This window comes from Diadema setosum, chromosome 6, assembly GCF_964275005.1.
Source record: "Diadema setosum chromosome 6, eeDiaSeto1, whole genome shotgun sequence".
NCBI lineage: Eukaryota > Metazoa > Echinodermata > Echinoidea > Diadematoida > Diadematidae > Diadema > Diadema setosum.
Window position 1 is genome coordinate 38316889 of NC_092690.1, and position 12171 is coordinate 38329059.

The following is a 12171-nucleotide window of genomic DNA, read 5'->3' on the forward strand; positions in this document are numbered from 1 at the left end:
GAAGAGTGCTTTCTCCCTATGCTGGAGAATGAGCTAAGTACAGTGCCCACTACCAAACAAATATTTTGTCAATGGACCCCCGCCAAATGATTTCATCTTGTGTCGAGAGATTTTGCACGAAACACAATTTTTGCTCTGAGCACTTCTTTGAGGTTACGTTCTCCTGTGTGATCAAGTTGATGACTGAATTTTACTAAACGTAGGCCCAATTATAAAAGATGTTCATTAAAATCAGACACAGAAAAAGAAAGTTACGGAAATTAATATCTTAATATTTTGTCACACCCAAAGAGAAGTAAAGTGTGCAAACTGTAACAAATTATGCAAACAGAAGAAAACTGACCAGAAATGAATCCAATTTATTAGTGGAAAAAATGAGCAAAGAATATGGGATTCCATCGGGATAGGAACCCGAGACCTCCAGAATGCTAGCTCGGTGCTCTACCAACTGAGCTATAGAAAGCCCTACGTACTTCAGTGTTTGTCCCAGAAACCCTAATTCTCAATGCTCGGATGTTCATGTACAAACTGTAGCAGTTTCAGTCATATCAGTGAGGTGGCACCACCTCCCTGGTCATAATCTATGTCAGCTGATATGATACTGTACATGGGTCTAGGGTGATTAACCCCTGGGCAATTACCCCAGACCCTTCCCCTTACCCTAACCATAAACCAAATCCTGAACTAATACTAACCCTAAACCTAACCCTAACCCTGATCATTACAAGTATTTAATATTTAGTATTTAGCAGGGGGGGGGGGGGGGAATTGTCCTGATACAATCCTACACTTGTACCACTGCCTCACATGTCACTCCACCATTTACCTCTACTATGTGTAGGCCTATAGGTTTACATTCATGTTAATTATAATAATAATGATAACAACTGTAAATATATATTGCACAGTTTCTATATAGGAATATTTACTCAACTGTGCATAGCAATGTAATACAATCAAACCTGTCTATAGCAGCCATCCAAGGGAGACAAAAAAGTGGCTGTTACAGACAGACGGACGCTACAGACAGGTTTGCATTTTCTCGTGGAGGGAATTAGTGGTTGTATAGGGCAGGTGACCTCAATAGGCAAGTGGTTGCTATTAAAGACAGGTTTGACTGTATCAAAGTAATGTCCATATTTGTAATTTCCGGCATTTCCACCAAAACTACACACAATCATGTTCAAACAAAAGTTATTATGGCAGTGATGAGGCGTTCATGGGCACACTGTTTGCACGGAAACACTGGACAATCAGAATTTCTAAAAATTCTCATGATCAGACAAAATTGATTCAGCATTTAAAGGGTGTATACAGTTCTGGTCGAGGTGAGGATTTAGCTTTTAACGTTTTGCGAGATATTCAGAAACCACTCTATGAAATGTCAAAGAGCATGCAATTCTAAGGGGTATCAATAGTTTATTTGATGAAAATCAGTTTTGAAATGGCTGAGATATCCAAAAACAAAGTGAAACAAAGAGATCCTAATAAAAGATGTGGCCGGTCGCCTTTTATTATTATCATTTTTTTTTTTTATATCTCAGCCATTTGAAAACCAATTTTCATCAAATAAACGTTGAATCCTTCGTAAAATTACATGCTCTTTCATATTTCATAAGAGGCTTCTTATTATCTCAATTAGGAATGTTCAAAACATGAATCCCCACCTCAACCAGTGCTGTACAGTCCCTTTAAGGGCGATTTTTGGCGTGGGCGCAATTGGCTCCATATGCAAACCTACAGGAAAAGTGGTCCTTATTCCTGGTTTATTTGTATGTTTTTCCTTTCTTCAATCTGTTTCTCAGGGGAAGGGTATTGTTGTTATTGTTTCTTATATTTTGATCCAATAAACTCTGTGAGATACTGCCAGCTAGCAGAATGCCGACACTTCCCCTAAACAGGTTCGGAATGAGCAGACTTCCTGTTAGAGAAATCCATTAGAAGTCAATGGCATCTCAACCAAAAGGTTCCCGTTTTCCAGTCTGAGCATAGTTTTGATTTTTAACCTGTTGAGGGCTGACTGATTTTGCTACAACACACATTTCCCATGGACTCCTGCCCAAGTATACTCAGGACTCATCCTCAAAGGGTTAATATGGCGATCAATTTTCATCCAAAATTTGTTGCCTAATAAAGGTTCAGTTGATGATTTAGCAATGAGGGGGCTTTTGAAAAATTTAGCAACTGAAACAAATGTGAAACAAATGTGAACAGCAATGGGATCAAATGCAATGGGATCAAATGGGATCAAATGAAAAGGATATCTTAACAATTTTGTTTGTTTGTTTATGAAGACCGAATAGTAAGAACTTTGATAAACAGATAGAGCACCAAACTACAGAATAATTTCCGGGATTTGAGGAGTTCGTATGGGTTGGAAGATCTGGGATTCCTTTTGTGTATTCCTCTTTTTACTTGGATGTTTTTATATTCAAACCAAATCCTGAAGCCTGAATCTAAGGCTATCACCAAATCTTTTCCTTTTTGTTTTTTTCTCTCTGTGATTCTTTTAAATAGAAGGTCTCTCAAAAAGGTTTCTCAAAGATAAAGATATGCATGGGACTGTTATTCCGGTTTGAGTGTGGTGGTGGTGGTGGTGATGCGGTTGCCGTGAGCGACGCTGCACGGATAATGTTCTGCACCCCTCCACGACCCATAGGAGCTGCCCTCCGCAGCAGGTAGGGGTAAAAGACCCCGGGAGTGTAGGGCAGATGCAGGTGACCTGAAAGGACTGGGAGAATGGAGTAGGAGAGAGAAAGGAAAACAAAGCTGGGGTAGTGGGGCACACATTACTCTTCCAACAGCCACAAAGTCTGTTATTCTTTTCCTCTCTTTTTTTTTTTTTTTTCTTCTCCTGCAATCTCTTCGTCTTCTTATTCTGCCGCTCTTTCTGGCAGATTTTTCTATTCATGGCAGGGATTTTTTCCCACGATCCAGGGTCTTGCTATGTACGAAGCCGGCGTTCTGTGAAGAGTTTGCTTGGTGTGAGAATGCTCAGATACAAGGATGTGCAGCGATATTACGCTAGCATTGAAGTATAACTTGAAGGCTGTGTGGGCAGGCATTTTGTGTACGAGTGTATATCTGTACACCCAGTTATTTCAAGAGTGTGAATGTGGATTTAGTTGTCAAATGTTCAGCAGGTACGTGTGTGGATGTTTTTGCTGCAGTAGCAAACATCAATACATTTTTCTTGTTTGTCATTAAAGTGAAATATGTTTCTAACTACCTGTACCTGTAAAGATCTACACTGTAGAGTCAAAATATGCACAATGGCAAAAGAAAAGAGAATGACTTGTCTATTCTTGCAAGTTGTTACAATACTGTACATACATAATAGATTATAAAGAAAACAGTATGTAATCTGTCATAAATGCTCATGAAATGCTGCGGAAATATGTATGATATTTAGCATTGTCAATTTTTAATTTTGAAAATCCAAGGGCAGTGATCCATCACAAGTAATATTCTAGCAGTTAATTATTTCCTAGCTTTTGATAACATTTCCTTGCAAACTCTATTGAAATGATATCTGATAAGGGCTAATGATTAAAAGATATATTATCGTATACTAATTTCCGCAATAAGTCATTTCCTCATCAGCTATACACTTATTGTAGAAGGTGATTTTGTGTTTGCATGCTCTCAGTCATTTTCTTCTCGTGACTGGCATTGGATTGATAGCATTGCAATTGATGTATATGATGCACAAAAGTTGATATCATGGCCATGAATAATATGTGACCGTGCACCTCAAAACGAACATAAAGTCGCACACACTGATTTTGCGTGAGGACTGAAAATAAGTGAAATGGGTCAACCTAGCCGAACTTGACTTTTTCATATTTTCTGAAAGAGCAGGTCTTTTTTTACATTATGCTAAAATTTGGTTTCATAAAACGGGCAGGAAAGTGTGTTTTTTTGGCAGTTTATCTCGAACATTTTTGGTAGAATAGTGTGATTAGGTGAGTCTTTAGAATCCCTTTTTCATTTCTGAAAAACCTTGTCCACACTCTTCACTTTCAACTCTAATATCTTTTGAAAGGATAGTGCTACTGCTTTGAAAGTTGGCATTAATTATGGACAGAATGTGTTAATGAGGCATGCTTGATTTCAGTTTAATCTGATAATCCCTTCATTGTTATTACTCTGGTGGTTTACTTCCTGTTTTTTGTCCCATTCATCGCACAGCCAGCACGGTTTGGTAAAGATTAAGCGCTTAAATAGACACTGTACTTCAGAGCCTCTTTTCTCAGTTCACACTTTTCCTGAGTTTGCGCTTTCTTTCCAATATTTAGATAGGTTAGGAGAGTCCATCTGATTTGAGTTTAATATACATCATTTTAAAGCTTAAAGTCTGCTCTTTCAGAATATGGTCTTAACTAAAAATTCATGTCTGGCGACTTTTTGTTTGTTTTGAGGTGCAGGGTCACATAATATTCTGGAATCTTCCAAAAAGGCACTAATTGGGAATGATCACTGATAACTCTTTATGTGCCACGTTAGCACGCCCGACTCAGTCGATGGCGTGCCAACTTTGCATATTCTGCTCAAACGCACAAATCGCCCAAACCGATCGAGAAATCGCCAAATGCCGCAGTACAATAAAAGCGTTTCCCGCGATTCCATTCCTCTCGTCCATAGCTTGCATTTTATGTGGGGATTGACTAACAAGCAGTGTTTCATACTGGATTTGCATGCAAATTGCAAAGTTCTATCTGTCACTACTTTGTGTGCATGTATTTGAAAGAAAAGCAATTATAGATTTGTCATAGAATCTACATCAATGCAAAGCATGGCATATATATTCTCTACGACTTTGCTCACTTTGTCTACAATTTAACATAAATCTGTAAAAGTTATAGATTTGAAAAACAGAATGTTTTCTCAACGTATGACTACCTTGGTGTCTCAGAATAATGTGGCACAAGGGTGGGGGGGGGGGGTTCCACCATGGCGCATAAAGAGTTAATAAGGCTATTACTAGTAATTTAAGATAGTACCATACAGAGTATGAAACTACGTAGGTTTTGATGAATCTCTCGTCCTCAAAATACAAGGCTCCACAATTAAATCAGTTAGGGTCCATTTGTACCCAATGCTTGTCACATTTTGCACCTTCATTTTCTATAAAACTATTTGGTTGAAGACGTCATATTTTGTAATATTGACATTTAAGTATTAGACCTGCAAAGAGGTGTATATATTTTTTTTTTCAATGCTGCCATAAACATTTTGTTCATTTCCTCCGTCAAAAAGAGCAGGAAGTACTGAGCAGACATTCAGTTGTTTCACTTTCTCCCCAAAAACTTCTATTTTAAGCTTTTTCAGGATGTACAGGAAAGTGGCTGTAGGGAATGTTTCAGTCGTCCCGTTTACAAAACACAACATTATTGTAAGGAAAGGAAAATTATGAGGAATCCATCAGAATGAATTACAGTGTACAGGGCATTGTCAATGACAACAGTGCATTTCTTCAAGTTATCTTTTACTAATTGTTTTATAAACTCCTGGATGAAGTGACAGTGATGTGTTTTGGTGTTTTCATGTCTGGTATCAAACATCAATGTGATAACTAGTGAAGATAATGTTGTTGTTGTTGTTGTTGTTGTTGTTGTTGTTGTTGTTGTTGTTGTTGTTGTTGTTGTTGTTGTTGTTGATTGCAATGAAAATAGGATTGCAGTGAATTATAGGATATGTTCTGTTTAATGTTTCCAAAGTAAATTACTCAATTGTTTTTGTTCTCTTTGCAGCCCTGTGACATCATTGGACACCCAGCGGTAAAGGTCTTGGAGGGGAAAGGCAGTGTGGCAGAGAGTCCAAGAGACTTCGCATGAAAGTTGGTCCAGAGCAGATCGTAGAGTGTGACCATCGAGCATCAAAGTGCAAGAAAAAAATTCAGACGGAAGCACACAAGGACCAATTTATGACCATAAGCCTGAGGGAAAGTTGGTTTTCTGGAGTTGACAGTGTTGACAGAGCTCAAAGAGGATGATATAGGAGACAAATGTGTAACGATACTTGTTGCCCACCAGTAAAGGAATAAGTTAATAAAAGTGTCTTGCAGGAGCATCCCAAGGAAAAGTGACCGAGTTTGTTTTTTCATCTCATCTGGAAGAGAGACAAAGAGATAAAAAAAAAACAGCACAGAAATACATTAAGTCAATTAAGGAGTCTTTTGGCAATAAAACCTAAAGATATTTTTCACCTACATGGCAGCTGAGGAAAGCATCGTTAGTAAATGCTGAACCAGTAGATATTTTTCTCCAAAACAAAAGAAAATTGACAAAGAAATACTGCTTTTTTTTACTCTATATCTGTTGAATGACAAATCTGAGAGTCCTCACCAAAATTGAAAAACAAAACAAAGCAATACAGGTCTTCCCTTTTCTAAACAAAGTGACCTCTCCATACCTACAAACTACACATGTACATGTACGTGCATCAGAGCAGGAAATTACGCAGAAAGGAAAAGATAACAATTAGAGGTGAATTGGTAGGCATCCTGTGTTGCAATATCGGGACGAAATTAGATCAACTTCTCTCGACAGGACAAACATTTTCAAGCTGCTCATTAGAGTAAAGACTGAAACATTCTGCAGCCTGTGGGTGTGGCTCATCGCATCAGTAGCCCTATTGGATAAAAGTTTTGAATAGACAGCATTGATTGACACAGAGTGGGCGGGGCCTTCTACCAGCAATGGATTTCTCGTTCAACCACCGTGTCTTCCTCCTCCCTCTTCTGTCTGTTGCCTGGAGACTGCTCTGCCTCCACATACAATCATGTGAGTGTTCATGTCAAACCCCTTTAAAGGGGAAATCCAGCCCAAATATAAGTTAGTCTGATAAAAAAGAATGAAGTCTTAAGAGTTCAACAGTAAAACTTTGACTGAAATCGGATGAAATAAAGGAAGTTATGATATTTTGAGGTTTTTCTAATTTCTGCAAGACAGTTCTTGTACAGTCCATAAGAATATAATGCAAATGAGTGAGCTAACCCTGGCATACCATCACAATTTTCCATTGATTGTGTACAAAAAATGACAAAAATTCAATGTTTCTGTCATTTAAGTCTGATACATGATAATATTCTTGGTTGAATAACTTCAGAATAGTGATCAGTTAAATGTACCAGGATTTGAGCCTCGGGCATAATTGCATTTGAATGAAAAACTGGAAATTTCAAAATTTTATGTACAAACTATATATATGGCAAGTTGTGAGGGTATGACATGCTCATTTTGCCATTTGCATATTCATATATTGACCGTTCAAGAACTGTTTCGTGAAAAGTTAGCGAAACTTCAAAATGTCATAACTTCCTTATTTTTCACCCAATTTCAATCAAAATTATACCGTTGAACTTGTAATATTTTACTGTTTCTAATCAGACTAACTTATATATATTTGAACTGGATTTCCCCTTTAGACCCATTGAAGACGAGTACCGAGAATACTCGAGCAGGTGTCTATGGGAAATGTGTGTTATAGCAAAATAAGTTCATCCTCAACAGGTTAACACATTGAGAACGGACTAGTTTTGTTACAACACATATTTCCTGTAGACACTTGCACAAGTATACTTGTGTCTGGTCCTCAACGGGTTAATAATCTGTTCCCCTTATGACCCTAAAATCCCCATACACCAGGTATGGGTAAAGTAAGATTTCTAGAGATAGTGGGTTAAACTCATTTGATATCATGGAAGATGCTTGCTTTTTAAAAGGGATGGTAAAGTACAGATTGAGATGAGGATTCAGCTATTAACTTTTTTAGAGGTATTTAAAAACCACATTAAGAAATGTCAAAAGGCGCACCATTCAAATCGGAATTCAAAGTGTACGTATTTGAGATAAATCAGTTCTGAAATGACTGAGATATCCTAAATTGTGATACTCCTAAAAGTTAGGTCCTACTTTTTTTTTTATGATCAATAATGTTTGATAGTCATTTCAAAACCAATTTTCACTAAATAATAAACTTTGAATTCCTCTTAGAATTATATTCTCCAACATTTCATAAGACTACTATCCCCCCCCCAAAAAAAAAGAAAGAAAAGAGAAAGTTGGAAACATGAAGTCTTACCTCAACCAACACTATAACATCCCTTTACAAGGGCAAATGAACTTCTGAACTTCGTATACATGTAATTCTCTGGATTTGTTCTTTTGTTATGAAAGGTGGATGCTTTCCACAAAGGAATACTGTATATGCCGTTATTTTCGCGAGTGTTTAATTTTGCAGTTGGATAGCGAATTTAACAACACGCGAAATTGTCTCCATGCGCTTTGTTAATAGAGCGTCGGCGTCGATTCTCGAAAAAACATCTCACGAAAATGTGTATGACCTCGTCATTCGCGAAAATATCTGTACATGAAAATAACGGCGTATACAGTAAGTTTCTGAAACCAAAAGTGGATGTACAATATGTATCTCATTATTATACTTTTCAAGAAAGTGTTTGAAACCTGTTTGTGTAACAATCATGCCTTTAACTGTGGCTTCTTCGTCTTTTTTCATGCAAAGCACTATTATCAAAAGAAGCCTGTCTCATCTTGCTGCACCTGGAGTGCCACTGTGTGACAGGCGTGGCATACTTTTGATATTGGGAATTATAATCATCATTTTCAACTCTTTCAAAGACTACACAGATACTGAACTGTAGTCCCATGACTATCAGTTTGTATCAATCATGAGTAAACCCACACATGTAATAATTATGCAATAATTTGGAATAGCACTTCTTTACAAAGATTGAGCAACTGTCCAGTGTTTTTTATTTTTCAATCAATTGTCATTCAATGTTCAGATGGGTTTAATGAAGTTTTACTCCTCTGAACATGGTATTTCCTGTTACAAATGTGCTGCTAGGTGTATACATTGGAAAGAATAGAACTTTTCACAAGCTTTCGAAAGAGTGCACACAAGACAACATGGCACACAAGACAACATGACCATCAAGCTGCTTTACATACTTGTCCACTGTCCTACAATGTAAAGTACTTCGGTAACTGTAAAAGCTGTTGTTTTCGTGTGTAAAACAGCTAATAAAGTCAGAATGAGGATGTCACAGGCTTTTTTGCTAGATGCTGTCTTTTCATACTTTAGACACTGAGACTATCATACAACTATTCAGTGCACTGATGGCTGCCTGTTTACTCCTACATACTATGCAATCAAGATCAGGGGTGATATTTCCATGTGTTATATGTTTAAGATTTGTGGCACAACAGTAATTCATGAAGTTCGCGAAAATTTTACCCAAAGATTGCAGAAATGACAGCTTTTACACTACATGTATCTTATGACCCATTTGTTTTGTAGCAATCACTAATTTTTCATCACCTGTCCAAGTTTATCATAAAGACCGAATATGAGTCATCATTAATTTTTTTTCCACTCTGTGATCACACTGGGGCCAGGGGGAGGGTATCAGTATCGTACTTTGCCCCTATATAACATGTGTGTCAGTGTGTCAGTGTTTGGATCTAGGAGTGGAAATATTCAGTGCATAATTTGTGATCAAAACGCTTGTGAGAAATCACATACGGGGGATGCCAACATCACACACGTGCACACACATGTGCCTGCACAACAGAAAACTCATGCTCTTCTTTCCTCCGAGCTGTTTTACACATGATGCTTACAAAATGGTTGTACTACGTCAATCAAAATAACAATACAAAAATTCTCACTGCCCTGCCAAGAGATGACAAATTTATCTCATCTGTTCTTGTATGCCCCAATAGCTGTTCTTTGGGTCCGAGTGATTGTGTGCTTACAGTTGTCTCTATAGGCAAGGTGCAAGCAAATCTTTGGGAAGGTCCGAGGTAGTCATTTGTCACTTTACAGCAGAAAATATTATGCCCGAATTTTAATGTAATATAGAAGCCCCCATATACATGTAGGATTGTTCAATTATGCACAGATAATACATGCAGATCGTGCATACATGTACACAATAAAGTGGAGATTCATAATCACTTGAATAGGCAATAGGCCCTATAAACCAAAAAAAAAAAACAACAACAAAAAAACCCACCAAAAACAACAACCCCCCCCCCTCCAAAACAAAACAAAACAAAAAAAGCAAAAACAAACAAAAACAAATAAAAAAAAAAAAACAGAAAGATAACGACAGCAGGAACAACAAAAACAACAGAAATATTCATTCTACAATTGATGTAAACCATGGTCAGGCCAGACCAAAAGAAAGAAAAAGAAGAAAAACTATTTAAAAGGTAACCCGGACAGAAGTATCCGACCTGACAAATAACAGTATACCGGTAGGTCCTGGGCAATGCTCAGTAACCATAAGTCAGCCATTTTTTCTACAGCACACAGAGTACACATATATGTGGTTGGTTTTATAGATTGAGCCAAAATCCAGTAGGTTATAGGCCAAGAAGTGCCCAGTCAGGTGTCTTAATATCTGCTGCCCAGGTATTAGGTGCTGACCTTGACTTTGCTCTGAATCTGACACCGCACAGGTGTGTATAGAGAGCTGAAGGGTTCGTCATCCCCCACAGTGTCAGTGTGTGGTTTACCCTGTACCTCAGTGTGTGCTTCTCACACTGAGCACTGTGACTGTGCAGTGTAAGGTGTGTACAGACTCCTATGCGATCTCAATGTTTGGCCTGAGAATGCTGTTACCACCTGACTCAACAGCCCTGCTCTCTTGCAGTGCCAAGCATCACCTGTCCTACAAACTTCTCCCCCACCCCCCACCCCCCACACACACATTATTCAATCAGTATTTCAAATTTACCAGCCTTTAATTCACACCCTACTGTACTGTAAAAGTGGAAATTTTCGCGGTGTTGAAATTTTTGCGCATTTTGCGCAATCAGAAACTAGCGCGAAAATAAAAGCACGCGAATATTTTTGCGTACCATATGTGACCCGCTACAACAAAATGGTCCTAAAGTCGTGCATGGTCGAAGCCGTCAAAATCGAGTTTGAAGTCAGAGCATCAAAATTGGTCAAAACTTACGATTTTCTGAATTTGACATATTATTAGAGTCTGACATGTCTTCTATCATCTGTCGAAATTTTGAAGCAAAATGATGAAAGGAAAGACAAAAAAATAGCGTTTTTCTGGGCCATGTTTTTTTGGCGTTTCAATGAAGCAGAAACTGGTTCGAACATTTGGATTGAGCGCCACACATAGGCTCCGCCCCTATCAACGACAAGAGTGATCTCATTGGTCAGTTTGCTGCTTGCCGCTAACCGAAGCGTGAAGCTCGCCCACTGCCCAGTCGACTGGTGTGTGCTGGCGGGGTGCGCTATGCCCAGCCGCTTCTCCTGGCATCCAGGTCACTGATTGGTCGGTGAGGAGACTGCCGACGCTGTGTTTGAATGCGCATTTCGGGGGTTGCTAGGGCTTACCTTCTATTGTCCGAGGTGAATATTGACTTGCGTGTCCCTTGATCGTGATTGCGTTGCAAGGAGAACTTTTAGGGCGCTTTTCTCGAAACAGTGATTTCCCAGACGTCTTGACTCCGCAGACGGTTATCTTTATAAGATGTGTTATATATCACTTTAAAGCAGAAAGATTAGGGCATTGTGTCATGCAATTTTCAAATAATCGACCTCGCCCGACTTTAGGATCATTTTGCTGTAGCGGGTCACATATGTTCCAGTATTTAATGTCTTAATTCCGCGGAATTAAAAACATGGGAAACTCGTTTTACCCGGCCAAGCGCGAAAAATAAGTCGCGCGAAAATATCCACTTTTACAGTATTCTGTCCTCCTCCTCCTCCTTCTTCTTCTCACTTCTCCTTGTTGAGTAGAGATTCTTTTATTTCTCTTTCCTTTATTAGCATTCAACTGTAACATAACATTTTAATGACAGGTAAATTTGCCAAGATATTGAGATGCACAGTTGACAGTTGACACACTGGCAGATCATGATCGGATGGTAATCCACTGATTCAATGTTGCACATCATGTAGTATCTGTAGAGGAAGAACAAACAAAATGCATTGTTATATATTCCTTATCATTAATTAGACAGAGCTCACAATACTGATACTAAATCCAAAGACATTTAGTGTTATTCTGTACATAGAGACAGCATGTTCACACCTTAATACCAATATGCCTTCACAATACAGTGTCTTTCAGCAATGCTAGGGTGTCACATTTTTGTCAGTCCAAGTAAACTAAAC

The 12171-nt window shown here is 38.4% G+C and overlaps 1 protein-coding gene across 1 annotated transcript in view; it reads left to right on the plus strand.

Annotated features, from left to right (window-relative positions):
* Window positions 1–2556: 2556 nt before the first annotated feature.
* The window catches only part of LOC140229774 (nephrin-like), a 43560-nt gene continuing 33945 nt past the window's right edge, over window positions 2557–12171 (plus strand). The window contains exons 1-2 of the mRNA XM_072310010.1: window positions 2557–2678; window positions 5779–5948. Of these exons, the coding sequence (XP_072166111.1) occupies window positions 2557–2678; window positions 5779–5948 (292 nt within the window). The remainder of the gene's footprint in view (window positions 2679–5778; window positions 5949–12171) is intronic.